The 25646-nt window shown below is 38.5% G+C and overlaps 1 protein-coding gene across 1 annotated transcript in view; it reads right to left on the reverse strand.

Annotated features, from left to right (window-relative positions):
* The window catches only part of LOC122788859 (neuromedin-K receptor-like), a 246057-nt gene that overhangs the window by 84218 nt on the left and 136193 nt on the right, over positions 1-25646 (reverse strand). Inside the window, exon 4 of the mRNA XM_044055758.1 lies at positions 9764-9960. Within this exon, the coding sequence (XP_043911693.1) occupies positions 9764-9960 (197 nt within the window). The remainder of the gene's footprint in view (positions 1-9763; positions 9961-25646) is intronic.

Here is a 25646-nt window from a genome sequence, read left to right on the forward strand (position 1 = left end):
TTCGACACCATATGATCGAAGTCCTGAAACTTTGAATCTTTTAACGGAGATCTCCATACAGGGCGGAAAGGGAAGATTTCCCTTTTCTGCACTGTAGTGCGATCTCAGAGTTGGTATATTTAAGTAGTGGGGGGGTGTGGGCCGTGCAGCGGGGCTTGCCCCCTGCTTAGAGCATTTACATGGTTTGTTTTTGTAGGTTGTTGTGTTTTATTACATTTTCGATAGTTCAAGACTTCGATTATATGGTGTCAACCATATCAGATTCGAAGTTTTGAAACTTCAATAATGTAATATAGACCCCCATACATATATGTGTGTGTGTGTGTGTGTGTGTGTGTGTGTGTGTGTGTGTGCGTTAAAGTGCAAATATACGCATTTACTTTGGATGCCAAAAGGAATATGAAGTGTAAATATTAAAAAAGTCTATGGACTGGTTATATTACCTATTAAAATGTGTTCCCAAAACCACACTACCTGATATTTCAGGCCTTCAGTTTTTTTATATATATATATATATATATATATATATATATATATATATATATATATATATATATATATATATATATATGTATATATATATGCTGCACATGCACACACATATGCACATAGAATGTTTAAATACATGTATACATTCTTATTTATTTATTACATTTCATAACCAGGTAGGTGGGCTGGTTCTTAGACCCTTTTCAAGCATGACTGATTCTCACAGGGCAATAGTTATAGTAATAGTGTTAAACTGAACAGTGCAACAATTCAAGAATTTCTAAGAGGATAATCAACTGGCAAATAAAATATGTTATAAAACATATACAGATATTTTGATATCCACACTCTCAAATTGTGGTATACAAGATGACAATTACAGCACAGACTAGACAAATAGAAAACATGAATCCATTTTGGACTTTTTAACAATATTTAAATGTAGGAAGCTACTTTGCATTAACCTGATGGATAGAGGATGGTAAAATTTATGCATTCTACCATGATGTGAACAGAACTTTAAGACAGGCTTTCTATACTGTGATAGCTGCTACCCCATGGCTTAGTTTCCTACCTCCTCAATGTCTTATATGCTTTGTAACAGCTACATTATGTTTCTTTGGACAATGTCTAGTGTGCCTTATTCTCTGGTTTCATATGGCAGATGATTCCCTACTGCTGGGGCCAATTTAGAAAAGGGTCTTTCTCAAGTAGTGGTGAAAAAGATTGTCTCTAATGGCTGGATATGATTCTTATTTGTAGTAGAATCGACTGTACATGTTCTCATGAGTGGCAAAACTGCAAGTAAGGCATTGAGTGAACCCCCATAGTAAAAACAAAAAAGCATGTCTAACCCTCTGCCCACAAATTCCATTTATACAAATTATTCCCCATTTTGAGAGAGATTCATTTTTTGTATGAATATTTTGTAGTTATGGAAAAGTTTACTTCAAAATAAGTGCTTTACTTTCTTGCTTTCTTTCTTTCCAGATTAAATAAATCTAGAAGGCCTCCATAAATGAAGCACCCCTACTTTTGTAAACTAGTTGGTAGCTGAACAATCTTTGCACAAATGTTAGACACCTGCATTTTTTTAATTTATTCACAGTGTATGTGCAAAGACGCACACATACACACACACACAGACAGACACACACACACACACACACACACACACGCACACACGCACACACGCACACACACACACACACACACACACACACACACACACACACACACACACACACACACAAATCCATTCAAAAGATTCTCATAATAATATTTTGAAATTGGAATTCCTGAACACTACACCCCGTATAGTAAGGCTGGTATACATAGAATAGCATACAAAAGCCTTGTGCGATTTATGAAGAATACTACACAATGGAGTAAGAGCTTGTGCACATCTCCACATTGTGCAGAAACAGTGCTCTCTGCATGTAACACACATTCAAATTACTACACCCACAGAATTGCATGTGACTCAAAAACACAGCAGCAGCTGCATATGGGCTGTCCTCAGTCAGATACATCATAAGCCAAGAACCAAGTACCTACATTTAGGGCATAGGTGTATCAAGGATGAGGCCCCAGAACCAAGTACCTACAGTTAGTGCAGAGGTGTAGCACTCCCCCACTTATCCTGGCATGGCTGGCAGTACTCCCTATCGTTACACAAGGTATATGAAAATCATTTAATATTTAGAGAACTTTTAGACAGTTTGTCGAGAAATTAAAGGTAAGTTAGTCTAACAGAGATAATAATTGCAATATGAAGTGAAGGAAAAAACAGGCTTATGGTACATTTAGAGCGAAAGTCGCAGAAGAGAATTTGATAGCAGTAAGGAAGTAAGCAAAGAAGAGAGTAAGGATGTACACAAAATGAAAAGGTACTTGTTCACATTCAGGGATGTAGTTTATCCTGGTTTTGAGTGTACATCTGATTACAAGCAATCCTCCAAAAGGTTATACTTCAGAGACAAGGAAATGCAAATCTGGGTGTTATTGTGACTCTCCCTGATGAGATATTTTAGTGAGCAATAAACTGTCAAGAATTATCTGGAGTTTAAGGAACCCGATGTCCTGACTAGAAGCTATCAATGTTTTTGTTGTTGTTGTTTGTTTTGGTTTGGGTTTTTTGCCACATTTCCTTTACATACACTTAATTTCACTAAGTTGTTAAAAATCAGACTGAAAATGTTACCTTTGATTTTTTACAGGAAATGCCACGGAATAGTATTGGGTTATTCAAAGTTGTTGTTACATGTTATGGGACATGCATAGTACCTCTTGGTTCTCTTGTTCTGTCCTCTTATTTTGATATTATAAAATTGTTGCTAAATATTTCGGAAATTATGTCGGATACATACTTATGGCTTGAAATATTCCATTGTCTTCTTGTCAATCTGTATGGTTATTGACTTTCACCCTTCATTTTCCTGATGCAGTTGACAAAAGGGTTATTATTACTGTTTTGGACTTTGGTAAGCAACATTATTTCATGCTTTACTTCTGATAGCGTGATAACTTTATTTGGAGCTCATTGTGTTTTGTTTAATCTAGTTTTATAATTTGCCAAGGGCTCTATCTTATAGATGATGTAGTGTGTTCTTTTTCCCTTATAATGCTTGTTGCACTTTTTCCAGGTCATTACAATGGTTTAGTGGTTAGCTCTTTATTTCACAGCCCCATTCTTGGGGTTCAGTCCTGCTCTCTAATCACTGTTTGGGTGCAGTAGGTTTGCTTCAGCTTTCCTCCCAAGATCATGCTGATAAACTGGCTACACTAACTTGCCTACATATGCATGTACATGTACTTACCTCTGCCCTTTACATTTATATATATATATATATATGTATACACATATGTATATCCTTACTCCTGCCCTCTGTGTATACATGAATATAAACTTAACCCAGACCTCTGCATAGACATGTATATGTGGTTACCTCAGTCTTCTGTTCATATATGTATATATACGTACCTGTTCCCTTTATTTATGCATGTGTATATATATATATATATATATATATATATTTACTTATATGTGGACTTAACCCTTCTCCTTGCAACCAGGGTTAAGATAAAAAAGGTTCCTCAGACTAAGCTAGATAATAAATGAAAATAGCTCTACCAAATCACTTGTTTATTAATGCATTTTTAGTTTATTAGAAATGACTTGGTTGTATATTCTATATGTGACTTAATTCATTCACAGCCTCATTTTCTTTATTTCTTTATTTTATTTATGCATTTGTTGACCAGGGTAGGAGTCTGATCCAAGTAAAGCATTTCCAGGCTCAGCCTGAGGTTTATAACCAGATAAAAAGGATACAAATATATAGGTACAGATTCATTCTATCAGTTCCATGTAAATTTGCAAGTTAAGTCCATTACTAGTTGAGCGTATGTGTTGTCTTAACAGTAATTTGACCAGTCAGTCTTTAGAAAGCTGGTAATATTGTTTTATCAGCTATGTTTACACCCCACAGTTTCCTTAGGAACCCCTCATGTTTTGAGGAAGTCACAGAATCGCTATGGTAGCAGCACATAAAATGAGCACCTTTGCTGTAAGTATTAACTCTGGTGCTTGGTGAATTCTGTGACTGTGTAGATTCCAGACTGGGTAGTAAATTATTTCTGAAGACAGAGACTCTGCCAACCCTCCTCTCCATCTTCTAACTGGCAGGTACTATAGCCCCTCCCCGTCAATTCAACAACAGAGAAGTCCTCAAACGTGGCTCCTGTGAAAGTGCACATTTAAATGTCCTCCTGGAGTAGGGATGTTCCAAGACTCCCCTGTTTATTTAGATCAGTAGAACCTGCAGGTGCTACCCTCATCTCATCTCATTTCTGATTGGGTAATACATCACAGGTTCCTGGCAAAGAGGCCAAGGGTAGGGCTTTGTATAAAACTGTGTGGCGGGAAAGAGAAGTGGTTAAATACTATGGAACCAAGAGTGACAGTCAGAGGACAGCTGTCTGAGGTCATGTCTGTGACAAATGAGGTCCCAAACTGGCCAGTCCTAGACTTTGTCTAGTTTACCATTTTTGGCTCTAACCTCAAACAGGGATGTAAAACTAGATCAATCTCTTTGCAGATAGCACTAACGTTGGCGGATGGTTTCACATGGGAGTAAGGCTCTTGGCTAGGCTTATAAGGGCCTCAGGCCCAATAGCCTAGTAACTTCCTATGATCGCATGATCCTAAGAGGGCATAAGAAAATTGATGGCATAGTCTAAAGGCTGACAGCTTCATGTCAACCCACCCAATTCTAAAGTGTCACACCTGGGGAATAACAAACAAAGGGCAGAGCAAACAACTCAATAATCCAGAACAAGAAAAGACCCTGGGGATTATTATTAGAAAAAAACTAAACAACCATGTCCAGAGTGAAAGGTGAGATGCAAGGGCACACCAAATGCTGGCATATATATGTAGGAGGTAGAATACAGAGACACAAAGGTGACAATGCCCTTTTATTAGGCAGCATCCAGATCAGAAGTGAAATTGCAAACTCCACAAGCAGAAAACTGAAGAAAATGAACTAAAACAACAAAGGCCACCAGACAGTAATTTATTGCATAAAACACTCAAACACTCTAGTGCTTTGGCAAACAGCCTTCCAGGAGTAGTACAAAGCAACCATACATAAACATCTTATATAGTCAGTGCTATTATACAATCAATTAATTAATCAGTTATACAATTAGTTATTTCCAATTAACCTCAGAGTTTAAACCTTAAGGCAAGAATGTATTACATTTTAAAATATAAACGGATTCTTTAAATAAAAGTTTATCTTTTAAAACATGCCAACCCAAGTCTTACACAAATTTGTTCAAGAATACAACCCTGTAATAAAGAGAAATTACTATTGTGTTTATCCCTAAAATGCATAGCAATAGTGCTGTCTACTTTTTATTTTTAATGCCCCTGATGTGTTCTTGTAGTCTGGCTCTAAATTTTCTTACTTTCACCTATGTAATATAAATCACAGGGACACCTTAGAGCTTTTCCTAAAGGGGAGAATCGAATACCATTTATTTTCCCAAAAGAAGTTACTATATTGCAACAAACATGGCAAATATTACAGGGAAAAGTACCTAACTAAACTAAAAACTAAAAATATTTTAAATTTCTCCCACACTTATAGGAGATAGAATAGGCTATTTAACTAAGGAAGATATTGATAAGAAATTTAAGAAAGCAAGAGAAAATTTAGAACCAGACTACAAGAACACATCAGGGACATTAAAAATAAAAAGTAGAGAGCACTATTGCTATGCATTTTTGGGATAAACACGATAGTAATTTCTCTTTATTACAGGGTTGTATTCTTGAACAAATCTGTGTAGGACTTGGGGAGACGTGTTTTAAAAGATAAACTTTTATATAAAGAATCCATTTATATTTTAAAATTGAATATGTTGTTGCCTTTAGGTTTAAACTCTGAGGTTAATTGGAAATATCTAATTGTATAACTGATTAATTAATTGATTGTATAATAGCACTGACTATATAAGACTTTTTTGTATGGTTACTTTGCACTACTCCTGGAAGGCAGCTCCTTCTACTGGTTAGTTTGTGCAGCTACCACTTAACTGGTGCCTACAACCCAGCGAAAACAAGCACAAGCAAAACAAAGACTCTTTGTACCAAAGGCAAGCGTCCAGTCTGGTGGACCCCAGCCATAAACAAACTCTACAACAAAAGGAGAAAGCTACTACAAGATAGAGCAAAATCCTTAAAAGGTAAGACACCTCTGATCACTATAAGTAAAAAGCTAAGAGCTCTCATAAAATCATCCAAAGCTAATTTTGAGAAAAAAATAGCTAAGGACTCTAAAGACAACCATAAGGCATTCTTTAGCTATGTCAGAAACCTAGGAGGAAACTCCCAGATATGCTCAGAATTAGTTCAAAATGATGTGAAGATTACTGATCCTACAGACATTGCCAACATACTGGCTGACAGGTTCAGTGCAAACTCCCCCCCCCCCCCAAAGGAGAGATATCTATACCAAATGATTGTAGCCCCCCAAACATCTCTAACGCCCAGGTGAGAACTGCTCTCTCCAAGGCAAAGAACACAGCATCCATGGGACCTGATGGTGTCCCTGGCTGTGTGCTCCATGAACTCAATGAGGAATTAAACCCACAGTTAGGACAGCTGTTTAATCTTAGTCTCACCTCCGGATACATACCCAGGGAGTGGCGCACAGCAACTGTGGTCCCACTCCACAAAGGCGGTGCCTCCACCGACCCTGGAAATTACTGTCCCATTAGCTTGACAAGCCTTATCTGCAAAGCCATGGAGAGGATCATAATGGATCTCATAAATAAAGACATAGGGAATTTGCAGACTTTGGATCCAACCCAGTTTGGCTTTGTCAAAGGCAGATCATGCCTTTTAAACTTGGTTGACTTTTTCGAAACAGTCACCAAGGCCATTGATGAGGTAAAGGCAGTCCACACAGCCTACCTAGACCTGGCGAAGGCTTTCGATACAATACCCCACTCGGGTATCATTGAAAAACTCATCAACTTAAATGTAAACCCATACATTACAAGATGGGTTGCAAACTGGCTCAGTGACAGAACCCACAGGGTCAGAGTTGCTAGCGCCATGTCAGACTCAAAGCCTGTTACAAGTGGTGTCCCACAGGGCTCAGTCCTGGGCCCACTCTTGTTTGGCATCTACTTTTCTGAAGTACAAGCAAACACAGGAGGGTTATGGCTGACAAAGTTTGCAGATGACTGCAAACTGGGTGCCGTAGTTGAAAACACATCCGACACAGATATCCTTCAAAAGGGTCTCACAGAAACGGATAACTGGTGCCAGAGCCATGGCCTAAAGTTAAATGCCAAGAAATGCATAGTCATACCCTTCGGGAAAAATAAGGTTACCCCTAGCTACCATATAGGTGGCAATCCCCTGATCACAGAAGAAGTTATCAGGGACCTGGGAACCCAGGTTGACAGTAGCCTTTCATTCGACACTCATATTGCTAAAGTAGTTAGGAAGACCTTCTACATTGCCCACCTCATCATGAAGGGTTTCACATCTAGATCAAGGGAGGTCATAGTCTCCCTATACTCATCACTCATCAGACCAATGATCGAGTACAATGCCCCATTCGGAATGTATCTGACCCGACACTTGCAGCAGCTGGAGAGGACACAAAAGTTCCTCGCCAAAAGGATAAAGGGTCTCAAAAATCTGTCTTATGCTGCCCGACTGAAAGAACTCCAGTTATATTCAGTTGCTTACCGCTTGCTCAGAGGTGACCTGTGCCTGACCTACAAGGCCATGTCAAACCCAGATTTGATGAACATGCTTCATCTCAAAAAATCCAGATCCCTCAGAGCCACAAGGGCGGGAGACTTAAACCTCGACACGGTTATTAATAGGACGTGCTGGAGGGATAGATTCATCACCCAAAGACTCCCTATGCTGTGGAACAAAATCACGGTTTATGTGAGGCAGAGCACCTCGCTGGCCTTGTTCAAGAGGAATCTTGACCAATGGATGGGAGATCGCAGATACACCCCAGGGGTTACCTCAGTGGCACTGCTCGACAGAGGCACAGCAAAATAATGGGCATAGTTTCTCCAAACTAAAGGGGTGGCGTAAGCCACAAAACTATGGGCTAGGCTTATAAATGCCCTCGGGCAGATAGCCTAGTATGAACCTATGAACCTATGAACCTATATACCAAATGCATACAACCTTTACCACACAAAGGATATCTAATGCACAAACATGACCTCACTCATGTACGAGTCACAGCTGACCCTTAGAGTGACCTCTTTGCACAAACATGACCTCACGCATGTACAAGTCGCAGCTGATACTTAGAGTGACCTCGCTGCACAAACATGACCTCACTCATGTACGAGTCGCAGCTGACCGCTACAGTGACCTTGCTGCACAAACATGATCTCACTCACTTACGAGTCGCAGCTGACCCTTAGAGTGATCTCGCTGCACAAACATGACCTCACTCACTTACGAGTCGCAGCTGACCCTTAGAGTGATTTCGCTGCACAAACATGACCTCACCATGTATGAGTCGCAGATGACCCTTAGAGTAACCTCGCTGCACAAACATGACCTCACTCACTTACGAGTCGCAGCTGACCCTTAGAGTGACCTCGCTGCACAAACATGACCTCACTCACTTACAAGTCACAGCTGACCCTTAGAGTGACCTTGCTGCACAAACATGACTTCACTCACTTACGAGTCGCAGCTGACCCTTAGAGTGACCTCGCTGCACAAACATGACCTCACTCACTTACAAGTCACAGCTGACCCTTAGAGTGACCTTGCTGCACAAACATGACTTCACTCACTTACGAGTCGCAGCTGATCCTTAGAGTGACCTCGCTGCACAAACATGACCTCACTCTTGTATGAGTCGCAGATGACCCTTAGAATGACCTTGCTGCACAAACATGACCTCACTCACTTACGAGTTGCAGCTGACCCTTAGAGTGACCTCGCTGCACAAACATGACCTACCATACAACTAATACTACATAAATGAAACCTTCTACATAATGGTCACCTGACACACTTGCAATATATGTGTATAAATACACATATCTGACAACTCTCACACAGGTAAGACCCACACCACAGCACAACGTATCCTACAATTCATATTTCCATTGCAACTGATTGGTATTAGCTTTAAAGTTACTGGTGGCTACCTGGGGACAAACATATACAATGAAACATGTACTCTCCTCTCCTGATGAAAGATGTTTCTCCTATGAAAGCACGCAGCGTATAGCAAACTTTTTGTAACTCTGTCAATAGGACTTCACCTGCCTCACCCCCTGCACGTCAGCCCACATAAGTACATTTCATTTCCAGTACTGAGGTCTGTGGAAAATACACAAAAAATATGCCTTTGCCCTAGTCATACGGAGATGCTCAGTATGTGCTCTGGTGACAAGGACACCATTCCTTCCCCTTTTTCCATTATACCACAAGGAAAAGAGCCAACAGGAATCAGTTTCTTTATAGGGTAAAGGTAAGAGACAGCCATTAAACAAATGGGAAGAACCAAACACACCTAGAAATATGTGTGAATGATAAGTAACTTTCATAAAAACTGCAATGTAATCTGTAATTTGCACATTAACCAGTTCTGTTCAGTGAAAAAAATGCAATAAATGTATACTATGAATAGAACACATGCTTCTCAAAATTGTGTCATAATTACATGCATTTGTCATGGACAGTAAAAACAGCTATACATACCTCTGGTTAAGGCAGTAGTAGATAACTGGGTTATACATCGCAGAGCTCATGGCTAGCCAGAAGATGGCCAGGTACACTTGCTGTATATATTTCTCTGTATATATGTTACTTCTGAAACTTCCCAATATGAAATACAAATGGTATGGAAGCCAAGAGATGGCAAATGTTATCACAGCAATGGTCATCATCCTTACCACCTGCAGTAAAAACAAAAAAAAAACACTTAGCAAGTGGCTGGCAGCAAATGTCCAGAAATCATCAGGTAGCTATCAGCAACTTATAATATGATGCATAGTTTCTGACTTGTCACTTTGTGATTTCACGGCAACCTGAAACACGTATCCAAACACAGTGGCTTCTGCAGACCGTATGTCTGCTGGCTTTTTTCTGCTTGGCAAAAATATACTGCCAAGTGAACCACTGGAGAAGGATGACAAAGAGGGGATCCATCAAAAAATGCAGTAAGAACTCAATGTGATTCATGAGTATCTTTGTCACTGACAGCTGCTATGTCAACATACTCACAGGAGAGTTAACAATTGGTTCTATAGTGCATGGTTTACTTGTGGGAGCAATCTGAGGGAAATTTACTAGTGGAGAAATAAGAAGGGGTGTATTCTTTGTAGTTGAGGTATGTCACAATTTTTTGACTGAGTCAGTAGTAAAAGATCAGGGCATGAGGAAGCTGTGCCCCAAAGATCAATTAACAGTGAATTCATTGCTGTGTGATATAATCTTAACACAGGAGGGTCTTCTGCCCCCAAATGGTTAAATTACAATGAAGTGGTGGAAAGTCTTGATAAGTGCATTGTAGCCAATGGCAGAGAAGCTATGATTCACTTATCCTTACCATTTTTATCTATAAATTCATGAAGTTTTATACTTGTATAAATCGTTAACATTGTATCGCTGTACAGACAACCTTTGGCCCAGGTCCCAGATGAAATCGGTATCTGAAGAAGTTCACTTATCTAGTCAACAAACAGTATAAGCAGATAAACAGACAAAAATCAATAAATAATAGTTGATAACACTATTACTGGTGATAGGACATTTTGATGCGATATAGTACACTGAAATTAAAGAATAATTTGATAGCCAATATCCTAGCTGGCAGCATAGAAACACTACACCGGGAAGCATTAATATATATGCAGTAACCACTGAAGGGGAAACAAAGTAACCCTGGGAGCATTACAGTAACATTTCTGTGGCTGTACTAAATTGTCATGCCCAGCAATGCTAAAGGGAAGCATATACAGCATTAGCATGTCATTTAATAAAGAGGCTGCAGTTTGCTTTGCAATGATATTGATGGGAAGCACAGTCAACATAACAGTATTTGAGTATAATTTACTGGTACGTACTGTACCTGGGAATATACATCATATGTACATACTGTACCTGGGAATATAAATCATATGTACATACTGTACCTGGGAATATACCTCATATGTACTACTATACCTGGGAATATACATCATATGTACATACTGTACCTGGGAATATACCTCATATGTACTACTGTACCTGGGAATATACCTCATATGTACTACTGTACCTGGGAATATACATCATATGTACATACTGTACCTGGAATATACATCATATGTACATACTGTACCTGGAAATATACCTCATATGTACTATGGTACCTGGGAATATACCTCATATGTACTACTGTACCTGGGAATATAGATATGTACTACTGTACCTGGGAATATGCATCATATGTATGCACTGTACCTGGGAATATACCTCATATGTACGTACTGTACCTGAGAATATACATCATATGTACTAGTGTGCCTGGGAATATACATCATATGTGCGTACTGTACCTGGGAATATACATCATATGGACTACTGTACCTGGGAATATACATCATATGTACATACTGTACCTGGGAATATACCTCATATGTACTACTGTACCTGGGAATACACCTCATATGTACTACTGCACCTGGGAATATACATCACATGCACTACTGTACCTGGGAATATACATATGTACTACTGTACCTGGGAATATGCATCATATGTACTACTGTACCTGGGAATATACATCATATGTACGTACTGTACCTGAGAATATGCATCATATGTACTACTGTACCTGGGAATATACATCATATGTACGTACTGTACCTGGGAATATTCCTCATATGTACTAGTATACCTGGGAATATACATCATATGTACTACTGTACCTGGGAATATACCTTATATGTACGTACTGTACCTGGGAATATACATCATATGTACTACTATACCTGAGAATATACATCATATGTACTACTGTATCTGGGAATATACATCATATGTATTAGTGTAACTGGGAATATACGTCATATGTACTAATGTACCTGAGAATATACCTCATATGTACTACTGTACCTGGGAATATACATCATATGTACATACTGTACCTGGGAATATTCCTCATATGTACTAGTATACCTGGGAATATACATCATATGTATGCATTGTACCTGGGAATATACCTCATATGTACTACTGTACCTGGGAATATACATCATATGTACATACTGTACCTGGGAATATACATCATATGTACATACTGTACCTGGGAATATACCTCATATGTACTACGGTACCTGGGAATATACCTCATATGTACTACTGTACCTGGGAATATAGATATGTACTACTGTACCTGGGAATATGCATCATATGTACTACTGTACCTGGGAATATTCCTCATATGTAATGGTATACCTGGGAATATACATCATATGTATGCACTGTACCTGGGAATATACCTCATATGTACGTACTGTACCTGAGAATATACATCATATGAACTAGTGTACCAGGGAATATACATCATATGCATTAGTGTAACTGGGAATATACGTCATATGTTCTAATGTACCTGGGAATATACATCATATGTACTACTATACCTGAGAATATACATCGTATGTACTAGTGTACCTGGGAATATACATCATATGTATTAGTGTAACTGGGAATATACGTCATATGTACTAATGTACCTGGGAATATACCTCATATGTACTACTGTACCTGGGAATATACATCATATGTACTGCTGTACCTGGGAATATACATCAGTTCACTGAAACCCACATCAGTGAATACAACTTTATTGAAGCAACAACGGTTAAAGACGTCAACAATAACTAATGAATTATAACTGAAAATATATGAAACACAACCATAAAGGCAGATCTGAATACTATAGCATAATCTCTAAGGTAGGGCATAAGACTGTATTACTTTCAAACCCTATCCTTATCTCTAACCCTAACCACAGTGGTAGCCCTAAACCTAAGAGGCATCATGTCTTGTTGACAAATACGTTTGCCTAAAGCAATATGGCTTGAAAGAACTTTTCTGCATTATTCCACCAGCTACTGACTTCAGAGTTTCCAAATGCATCTCAGGGGTGGGTGATAGGACTAGCAGTCTCATTTCCTAGGTGGGGAACATCAGATCTCAGAAGGTTTTGAAGTATAGATTAGAGGACGGTGTTTTAATTAAGTGGTATCATCAAAAAGCAGCTGTATAAGTCAGCACACCTAATTCGGATTTACTGGTAACTTACATAGCTGGTTGGTGGTGTAATTTGCAAGTGGCATTTTATATCATGGCAAAGTTAAACTGTGGTTCAGTACTGAATGTAAGATTTAGTTACATAATATGCAGTTTAAATGTAAGGTTTGGTTACATAATGTGCGGTTTAAATGTAAGGTTTGGTTACATGATGTGTAGTTTAAATGTAAGATTTGGTTACATGATGTGCGGTTTAAATGTAAGGTTTGCTTACATGATGTGTAGTTTAAATGTAAGATTTGGTTACATGATGTGCGGTTTAAATGTAAGGTTTGGTTACATAATGTGTAGTTTAAATGTAAGGTCTGGTTACATGATGTGTACTTTAAATATAAGATTTGGTTACATGATGTGCGGTTTAAATGTAAGGTTTGCTTACATGATGTGTAGTTTAAATGTAAGATTTGGTTACATGATATGCGGTTTAAATGTAAGGTTTGGTTACATAATGTGTAGTTTAAATGTAAGGTCTGGTTACATGATGTGTAGTTTAAATGTAAGGTTTGGTTACATAATGTGTAGTTTAAATGTAAGGTCTGGTTACATGATGTGTACTTTAAATATAAGATTTGGTTACATAATGTGTAGTTTAAATGTAAGGTCTGGTTACATGATGTGTAGTTTAAATACAAGATTTGGTTACATAATGTGTAGTTTACTATGTATAAGCACTGTGATGCGGTTACTATAATGTGTAACATAATACTCATGTACCAACTCATTCGCTCAACATTTTCTGGAATTCATAAATTCCAATGCCTTGGATCAGCTTGTCCACACCCCCAACAGGGGCAAGAATATCCTGGACCTGGTCATTACCAGTATGGTTAACCGGTGTTCCACACCAGAGGTCAACACTTCACTGGTCAGATCCAACCACAAGCTAATCACCCTAGACATCCATATCCCACCCCCACCCCCCATTAAGGAAACCACCATAAAAAAATACTTCAAAGCCAACTTCATGCTTCTTAAGACAGACGTGACAAACTTCACGACACCCATGCAGATGAGGTACGACTGCTGAATCTTACACAAATGCACTGCATAAGCACATACACGAGTGCATGGATCATACCAACCCCAACAGAACCAAGATGCTATCCTATAAAAAAAGGAAGCCAATCTGGTGGTCCCCTGCCATAAACAAACTCTACAACAGAAGGAAGAAGCTGCTGCAAAAAAGAGTAAAATCCCAGGATTGGGGGAACTCCCTGGTCAGCCTCAGCAAGAAGCTGAGATCCCTCATAAAATCCTCCAAAGCCAGTTATGAAAATAAAATCGCCACTGATTCCAGACAACCACAAAGCATTCTACAGCTATGTCAAGAATCTCAATGGCATCACTCCGATCTGCTCTGAGCTACAGCACAATGGCACTAAATATACAGAACCAACCGATATTGCCAACATCCTGGCAGATAGGTTCAGTGCTAACTTTACCCCCCCCCCCATCCTCCAAAGGGCCCATCTTAATACTGGAAGAATGCAAAGCCCCTGTAATCACGGATGAACAAGTAAAGACCGCACTCTCCAAAGTCAAGAACACAGCATCCATGGGACCGGACAACATCCCAAGTTGCGTACTGCACGAACTACAGAACGAACTAGCACCCCACCTAAGTACCATGTTCAGTCATAGCCTCACCTCAGGCTATGTGCCTACTGAACGGTGCACAGCAACAGTTATCTCACTCCACAAAGGGGGTGCCACCATGGACCCTGGAAACTACCGACCCATTAGCCTGATGAGCCTGGTCTACAAGGTCATGGAACTTATCATCTTGGAGCTTATAAACAAGACATAGATAACCTCCAAACCCTGGACCCCACTCAGTTTGGGTTTGTAAAAGGTAGATAATTTCTACTAAACCTGATTGACTTCTTTGAAGCAGTCACTAGAGCCGTAGACGAGGGCAAGGTAGTGCACACAGCCTATCTTGACCTCGCCAAGGCTTTCAATACCATCCCCCACTCTGGAATTATAGATAAACTCACTAAACTGGGCATAAATCCCTATGTCATAAGATGGGTGGCCAACTGTCTCACTGACAGAACCCACACAGTAAATGTAGCCGACTCCAAGTCCAACTTCAGACCAGTGATGAGTGGAGTACCACAGGGTTTGGTCTTGGGTCCTCTCCTGTTCGGCATCTACTTCTCTGAAGTGCAGGCCAACACAGAAGGTCTTTGGCTAACAAAGTTCGCAGATGACTGCAAACTGGGAGCCATAATAGAATCACCTAATGATGAAGACATTCTACAAAAGGGCCTAACAGAGACAGAGGCTTGGTGTCAAAGTCATGGCCTCAAGCTCAGTGCCAAGAAGTGCATTGTCATCTCCTTTGGGAAAAACTCGGTACCCATGAACTACCACATAGGGAGTAGCTCACTAAACAATGAAAGTGTGATAAGAGACCTAGGGACACAGGTGGACAGTAGTCTCCCCTTTGATAACCACATCACCACAGTAGTCAGGAAATCCTTCTACGTGGCACACCTCATCACAAAAGTGTTCTCCTCTAGAAAAAAGGAGGTCATTGTTCCTCTGTACTCATCCCTCATCAGACCCATTATAGCGTACAATGCCCTGTTTGGCATATATCTCACAAGACACCTACAACAATTGGAAAGGCCACAGAAATACCTCACTAAGAGGATTACCAGCCTCAAACAGATGCTATACGCAGACCGTCTCAAAAACCTCCAGCTCAACTTCTTTGGATATCACCTACTCAGAGGCGATCTCTGCCTAACATACAAAGCTATGTCAAACCCAGAGCTGTTGGACATGCTACACTTAAAGAAATCCCAGTCTCTCTGAACCACATGCTCCAGGGACCTAAACCTTGTCACCACAATAAACAGAACATGCTGGAGGGATAGATTCCTGTCCCAGAGACTTCCCATACTCTGGAACAAACTACCCATTCATGTCAAGCAAAGTTCTTCATTGGCCCTCTTTAAGAAAAATCTTGATGAATGGATGAGAAATAGAAAATTCACCCCGGGGATCACTTCTGCAGCACTGCTTGACAGGGGTGGCGAAAGCCAGGGAACCTTTTTGGCTAGGCTTATATAGGCCCCAGGGTCCATAGCCTAGTACCTACCTATGAACCTATGAACCTATACCATCACCAAACAATGTAGGGTGATATTGGGATCACACTGATAAGTGCAGGATAATAGCGGATGCCATTATGTAAGTGCAGGATCATGGTGGTGTTGGTGTTGTAACTGTATTAAAAACAGAGACATGTCAGAAAATGTCTGCCATGGGATCAAATGACTGAAAAGGCACCATATTTCCACATTCAATGACATTAACAAAGGCCACTACTTGGTCCTTGCAACAACAGTTTTCTAAAACATACACACACACACACACACACACACACACACACACACACACACACACACTTGAAGCATCCAGAGGAAACCCATACTAACACAGGGTGGACATACAGACTATGCACAGAAGGCACTCCAGCTGAGAATTGAACTGGAGAACCTCTTGCTGTGAGGTGACAATGCAATCTGCTGTGCCACTGTGCTGCCCCATGCAAGTATCAAAAATATACATCTTACACTTGACCCTGAGGCATAGAGGATGAAGCCATGAAGGCAACCAGGATGACCTGAGATCAATATGTGACTCTGATGGTGAAGAAGCTAGATGCAGAAAGATGGAAATGAGTGGCTGACATCAACTCATCCATCTGAGGGGATGATAGTGGTCTGGACTGTTCTAACAATGGAACCTGCCGGAGAGACAGGTATATAGCATGCAGCACTGCAGACTGGAGACATGCTTGACTATGTTGCTCTGTATCCACATGGCAGCCTTCCTGGTGTATGGGCAGCTATGTGCCCAGCTACAGGGCAGGCATATTAGGCATTTGTGTTAGCTGATGGGGGAGGGGTTAGGACTGAAAATGAAAATACTCACAATGGCTGCCTATGCAACGGCCATGTCACAAACTTTTCTCAACCAGGTGATTGGGAATGAATAGGTGAATGTCAGCAGATAGATGGTTAATAGATACAAAGACCGAAGAAAGAATACAAAAAAGTGCTCTTTTTGACAGTTAAACTAAACACCCACAGCTTAGCGTGTGCTGTTCTGTGTATCGTCACATAGTAGCTGCTTGAAAAACACTTGACCACTCATGTTGGAGCAAAACCAGTGAATTCTTTGAGACAACTCTGTGTTGTTTGGGAGACTTTCTTTTTTCTCCAATGCTGTGCAATAATGAAATTGGTATATATAAGGCTGGGTGGTGTGAGGGGCATACCCCCACATGTAGAGGTGCAGAAGAGGCAAGCTGGTATTCAAAAATACTGTTTTCATCTAAGTCATTTGAATGAATGGCACTGAAGTGTTTCATCTGATCACGATTGCTCAAGTGCTTTTTGAGTGATCACATTAAGAGCTACATAATGGGAGCACGTTTTCCTCATCAAACCCAGTTTGAAAAAAATCCCTAGATCAAGTCAAGCTCAAAATATTATTTTCTCCTAGCAAGAAAGACACCATGATTTCAAACATATGTGGATAGTGTTCTTATAGCTAATTGAAATCTTATGAAGCTATAAAAAACATATTGTATATAACTTAACAATGATAAGCATGGTTTTAACCAGTCAGTATTTCTTAATTACTTTTGTTTTCTCCTTGTGACCTACACTGCACAAGAGGTGCATGTTGATCCATGCAAGTCAGTTATGTGAACACATTGCTGGACAGCTGGGCATGAGTCAGAGTCAGAAGTCATTTATGATTGCTGTGTGTGTGTGTGTGTGTGTGTGTGTGTGTGTGTGTGTGTGTGTGTGTGTGTGTGTGTGTGTGTGTGTGTGTGTGTGAAACCAAAGTGCCTACATTAGAACATTTTCATGTGACCAGGTAACTCACATTATAGGTAGTTACCATTCAAAATGGTCCAAAGCCTAAAAAGAAATACTCAGATAGAAAAACAACTTCTTCCTATGGAATATTTGTATCTAAATGTCTCATCACTGCCACCAAGGGCACCCGCAGGCAGGTACAATGGGGTGCACTTGCACCCCCTTGGAACCGGCTGGCCAGGAGATTAATTATATTTTAATTAAAAAAAATATATGTTGCTTTTTTTTTTTTTTTTTTTACATCCAGTTGCACAGATGCAACAAGTGTTTGCGACTTGTTTTTGTCTTCTATGTCTGTGCGACCGATGGATTACGTCTTCATCTTCTGCGCCCACAGGAATTTCAATTCCAGAAGATGTTTGGACTGCGAAAAAATGTACAAGTGACAGGTAGGTGTGTGCATGTGTGTGTTTAAGTGTTTAAGAGGTCTGTGTGTAAGAAATAGGTAAGCAGGGGTGTGTGGATGTAAGACGTAGGTAGGTAGGTAGGTAGGGGTGTGTAAGTCCATATTATGAGTTCACATTTTCATTTTGCTGAATTCACTGGCATTGACTGTGTTGGTTTCTTTCCTGCTGAATACACATGAATAAATTAGTTAGTTGATATTTCATGGAACTGTGTTTTGGAGCATTTCCTGATTCTGGAGGAATAAAGCAAGCCACAGAATGCTGTAAGGTTTTGCTTCACTATTTAGTCTGTCCCAGAATTCTAATCTTTCTGAAATGCACATGATGTTATGGCCCATAATATGCATAACTTCTGTAAATCTGCAGATGCATAGCTATAGCAGAGTGAAGGGGGCAGGTGCCACTGCTGCATGGACTTAGGAGGTGCAAGTGGCAGTTGCTGTTGATACTGCAGACACGCAGCTCTGGCACTGGCTTTTGAAAATGATTGCCAATTCTGTATTGGCAACAGTCACAGTGTCACAGCTAAAATATGTGAGGTATTTTAACCTTTAAGAGACTTTTTTATGTTACCGGGGGGGGGGGGGGGTGCCAGACTGTGGAGTTGCACAGGGTACAAGATAACCGAGCTAGAGTTCTGCGTACTTGGACTCCTTTCCGTATGCAGAAGTGTTTATTACTATTCCACTTCATTCAGGTCCATTTATGCATTGTGTAGGACACTAATATATGGTTTAGATCAAGTAACAGCTCTGTGCAATTGCAGACAGTGTTTGTGGATCCCAGGCTGAAATTGCAAAATCATTTTATTTTATGATGACTTTTGTCACAACACCTTTACTAAAATCGTTTTGGTGGTATACTTACATTGCTATATGAAATCATATTGTTAGCTGTGTTTCCCAAAATTAGAAACAGTATTCTGATTATTTTTTTTTATTTTCCTGTGTTACTTAAATAAGATTATGGCTATATTTCCAAGGGTATTTTTAGGATGTTCTGTTGTCGTTGAAAGTATTTTGTGATCTATGACTCAGGATAAATAAATGAATGGCAAATGGTCGTTAACTGCATATTTAATATACATTAACATTTAATGGGCTATAAAATTAATCTTTAATTTACCATAAAGGATGCAGTTCAGATGCAAATAAGAATTGCACCTTTGTCCCCCACCATTATAACAGGCTTTGTCCAGATTTCTTGTGCTAAAACAACCTCATACACTCAGTCTCTTGATTGAGAGGTATTGTGTGTGTGTGTGTGTGTGTGTGTGTGTGTGTGTGTGTGTGTGTGTGTGTGTGTGTGTGTGTGTGTGTGTGTGTGTGTAAGAGGGAGGTAGCATACCCCTCAGCTGTCAAGGTTTTTGCAGAATGTTCACATTTATACCCCATACTCCTCCTAAAAAGGATTGAAGTTGCAAAATAATGATACACATTTGAGATTTAGACATCATATCCTTTAGAAATATGCATACTAACACAAATCCTGTTATTCTAGTAATTTTCTAACTTCATGAGAGCAATATTTATAATCTGTCCCTATTTATTTTACGCTTGGATTTTCAATGAATTGTGAGCTTCAAGGGAAGAGAAGCGTACTGCTGCTCATGCTAAGTCTGCATAAAATGTGCAGCTGTTTTGTTTAGCAAATGGTATCGCTATTGCGATATATAATTTTAAAGCAGTGTTACTTGCATCTTGATGCAGAGAGCTGTACGTTCTACTCCCACAGCATGTAAACTTAGTATTTTAAGGAGATGGGGTGCTGCAGTCCTGAGTATGTCCTCCTTTGGATGAGATGCCTAGTAACTATGAACCTGTTTTCAGCTTGCCACCCATTCCCTATTGCAATATACTAGCTTAACTTTTTTTTAAGTGTAACATAGGCAATTTATTCCTCAAGGGCAGCAGGGACTGAATTTGTAGATGAAACATTGAAATATAAAGTTGCTTTATAGCAACAACCTTTTCATTAGTTTCAGATCTCTTTAATGTGAAATTATTCAGATGACCTTTACTTCCACAGAGATTGCGCATATTGACTGATATTGGTGGATTGTAATGCCAAATGTTTGAGGGGCCTTTTATGGTTGAAATGTTCTGAATTGGGCAGTTTGTCATTACTGGTTCATATGTTTTGTTTAATTGCTTACTGGAAAAATGTTCAGGACTATAAATTTAAAACACACTAAAAAGTGGTGCTGAATTATACAAGGGATATAAATCAATTATTATATATTATAATTAATACAATCAGGAAGGTGAATCAAAGAACTTTTGTATGGTATTAAAAATGTGTGTAAGGGGCCTATGATTTGAAAACAGCCCAAAGATAAACTTAACCTGCCACTGGCCAGATGCATCTTCTTTGAATGTGGATTTCAATGCTGTTTCAGTGAATGTGAGTTTCAAAGATAGAGAAGTTTTAATGCTGTCTGTTTTCATTATAAGACTATTGCTTTGTTTAGCAAATATCTATCAGTGTTTGTGCTGTAAAATTTTAAATAAAAGTTGTAAATGAAATCCAAATATCTGTAATCACTGTAGAAGTAAAGCATAAACAGTATGCACACTGAGAGTTTTGAACAGTATTCATGGCAGCTGTGGAGTAATAGCCAAGTAATGGGACACAGGAATGGGTGGGGGGGGGCTGATTGGCTGAGTGGAGGGAATCAGGTTTTGTACGCCCTGCAAAACATCTTACGGGCTCCCCTGACTGCCACAGAATTCTTTCTTTCTTCTTCTCAAAACTCTGAATTTAAACATAAACTTGTACTAATTGGTGTATCTGATTGATTGCATGATTGATTAAAACTGATATAAAGAGTATACAGTATACTTTAAGGGACTCTTCTGCAACAGTGTTACATGTTACTCTTTGAAGTCGGCCATTTTAGATTTGTTTTTTCCAATGTCTCAGTAAGCTGCTAAACTCTTTTCTGAACAATAATACTATTTCCACATCATTATTTATGATTCAGAACTTTCATTTCGGATAAAACACTGTTTGATTTGCATTAACAAGCTAGCCAAGAGTATTTTAAAACTCTTGTGTTCTACACAGACAGAACCATGTCAGGCAAAACTACAGTAAAAATCAATGGTGCATTGTTTGTCATGAGCTGTTACATATTATGGCAAGAATAATTAATTCCAAGTCTAACAGCACTTTGCAGTCTGTTATTCACATAGTTAAAAGCCTTAAAGCAGTAGCACATGTGAGTGCATCACATGGTCTCTTTTATTCGAGCTGCCAATAAAGACAGGTGAGAATGCATTGTGCTGTAGTGTGTTTAGCAATCCTTTCAGCATTTCTAAATTCCAGATATTCCGTTTGCTGCAAAATGAAATACATTCCCAGAAAGGTATATCTCATGAAGTATGCATTTCTGTGTATAAATGGTAATTGTTTATCTCAGGTGATTACACATACTGAGTCCTCATCAAGTAAGTGCTGATAAGCAGTGAAAAATATCCAGTTCATATTTGCATGTATGGGCTTTTTCACTGACTGTAAACTGATATTTCTACCTGCCAGAGAATTGTTTTTCAAAGTAATGAGTACAGAATGCCTACACTGATGATACATTTCACTATGTTTTGACATCTGTCTCAGTGACACACTTCCGACCTTCAAGAGATGGCAAAAAACTCAGCTTGCATGCCATAAATTTAGATGTTCCCAACAGAGACATTAATGGTTGCTGGCCAAGCATGAGGACAAACTGAGAGATACAGAATGAGATTTGTGATGTCTGTTTTACATGGGGAAATACTTTAATTTATAAATGGTCTTTTTTATTATTTGTTTTTGTAAAAAAAAATAAATATGACAAACTAACAAAAGTCTTTTTACAGGTATTCACAGAGTGTGGAAAAATGTTTAATGCCAGTTTTATTTTAATATAATAAAGTCCAGGTGTGTTGCTAGGTATACTGGACGAGTTGTAAATTCTAACCAGACCTGATAGCATAAGACGAAACTGGCATTTTAATCAGTAGTTTGCACGTTAGATTTTCTAAATGAAAAATAATTCATTGCTATTCATTTTATAGAATGTCATGTTTAATTTATTCCACTTGCTTGGCTACTGTGCAGTCTTTCCAAGTTGTGTTATGAATTGTTATTATTTATGTATTTATTTATTTGCAAAAATAAAAATGATGGAAAAGTGGTCAATGCTGACATGTATTTAAGTACTAATATTTTGCTGTTTATGTGGACATTACATTGCTTATAGTGGAAGATACTATTTTAGATTCTGTGATTCACAAGTACAGGAAAATATGTATTATGACAGTGGAAATTAACAGATGTGTTTTAATGGCAAACTGAATATTTTCTGCATGATTTTCTTAACAGGACTTTTGCAAGGTATTTTTGTGTATATAGGCATGACTTATCAACACACCTGTACAGTGACAATCTTGAATGACTTGTACAAGTGTATTTCCTATTGCAGGATTTGAACATAGATTTTAATTGCAAGGTTGCATATGCATAGGATTGTTAAAGTTATTTTCAAAATGTTACACAAATTCAGATATATTCAGGATATGGATTCTGAGGAACATCATACATTTGCAGCATGCAAAATGTATAGTATTTTGTAAGTATTAAACAATGAATCAAAATGTTTTCTCTGACCAGTAAGATGCAATTAAAAGGAAAGGAATGCTATTTTCTTTCTTGGCGTTCAAAGGGCCTATGGATATCACAAATATAATATAATTTTGATATGTATTTGTTGCATATCCAATAGAGAAAAAACTGAAAGTATTCTGATTTCTTTGCGAGATGTAATTTTTGCTGACTGCATTTGCTGACTAAAAATGAAATAATTACAAGAGATTTTAGTGGGACGTGCAAATGGTGTCATAAATAGGGTAGCTAGTGGGACATTATAACTGTTTTATAAATAAAGTATCTGTCATAAAGTTATATGAAAAGGTCATTAATTTGTAAGTCTAGGTACACCAGATATTAATATAGATATACTGAATGATATAGTCACAGCCCAGATTTTTGAAAACAGAAAATATGCAAGTATAAATTTTCAGGTTCAAAAATTGCAGAAGCTGTTTTGATTAAATTCACATGTTTATTTTCATAAGATCAATATTCCTGGAAATCTAGAAGCAGAAATAGATTTTAATTAATCATTATTACAGGAAGGACAGATTTGCTCATATATATGTATAGAAGTAATAGACACAACTATGCTTCCAGAAAGTGGAGAGGTAAAGATAAGACAGGCACTGTGAGAGATGCAAAGTATAGAAAAACTCTCAATGACCTCTAAGTGGAATAAAAACAGTCATGCTGACATATGACGCAGACAAAGGATAGGAATGTTGCCAGTGTTTCACATTATAGCCAAGTTAAGTTTTATATCAAACGAATCAGTAATAGCAGAGAAAAACAGAAGGTTATAATAGGATGAAATGGGTTTGCTTTTTTTATTCATTAGCTAGTAGTGAAAGTCTAGGTAGGTAAAGTAGGGTAAGCTGTCATACGGCTGAAATGTTTAAGATTTCAAAGTTTTAGTGTTTGCAGTAAAAAAACAAATAAAATATTCAAGTTATATAAATCCGAAGATCCGAGGGTTAATTCTTAGTTAACTAGTAATTGCTAACCTGACACATAAGAGCATTTGTAGGTGTTTTATAATGAAAAGAAGATACAAGTAGAGCTCCTTATTTTGTGTCAAAATTCAAATAATATTTTCATGATTATTTCATAGTTTGTAAAAGAAAATTTGCATAAATCTTACAAGAAAATTCAGCATAGGTGAATTTATGAGTAAACATGTGAAAATGTTCATTCAAGCAGAGGGTGGTAACCAACAAGAACTGGCTGTTGTTTCAAACCAATGGTGAACAGTATATTATGCCTGTATCCATATTATGTTAGCAATGCAACTTTAATTTACAATCTAGCCTAAAATACTGTTTGTAATATTAAAAGGAAGGAAACTACTTGTCGCTCTAGCATTGCACAGTTTAATTTTTATGAGTCATTGCTTTTATGAATACTTTTTTGTTGTGTCTTTCGGCTTTTCCCAGTTAGGGGTTGCCACAGCGAAACTTCAGTCCGCTAATGATTGGCAGTAGATTTTTACGTGCCGAGTTGCCACCCCTGACGCACAACCTTCAACGAAGGTACGCCCATTCATGCATGTCTCCACACAGAAGACGCTTTAGCTGAGAATCAAACAGGGCAACGTCTTACTGTGAGGTGACAACACTACTGCAGCACCACCACCGCAGTCTGTTTTTATGAATACTAAAGTTCAATAAAGCCTAATGGAGTTATTTAAAGTAGTGTAACCACCATGAATGAAGTAAGAAGTTCTAATGCCCTTAAAGAAATCTTACATTCATTCTTGAATTTTTATCACGGATATGTCTAGCTTTAAAAGATTGTTCTGCAGGACCTGAAAATATCAGAAACATTCCATGAAAACAGAATTGCTCGAGAAGCCTGTTATATGCACAGAGAATTAAGTTGTGGAGATTTTTCATTACATTATACAAGCTGCAGAAGAAACTTCTTGCTGGCCGTTAAAAGCTGTTATTGATCATTACTTTAAACAACACATAAGGTGACATTTATAAGCAATTATTATGAAACCAGAAAGATTCCTCCTGCTAACACTCTGCATCACAAAGACCTGTGAAAGTAAGTCTCAGGATGGGTCAGTGTCACCTATGTCTTCACTTCACTATGAATTTATATTAGACAAAGCACTGATGTTTGTTTTGTTTTCTCACTCATTGATAAGATATTCCCATTGGGCACAAGTGCCTCTTTTCACAGGGGCCTGTCAGTAATTCATTCAATCTCATGTACTGTACAAGTGAAAATGGAAAGTTAAACCCAGAACTACAGGATAAAGCTGATTAGTATCTCAAATCCTTAACATTCTCAAATGTATTGGCAGAAAGAAAAATCCACTAGGAATTT

The sequence above is a fragment of the Protopterus annectens genome, chromosome 14.part0, assembly GCF_019279795.1.
Source record: "Protopterus annectens isolate FY-2018-M chromosome 14.part0, PAN1.0, whole genome shotgun sequence".
Lineage (NCBI taxonomy): Eukaryota > Metazoa > Chordata > Ceratodontiformes > Protopteridae > Protopterus > Protopterus annectens.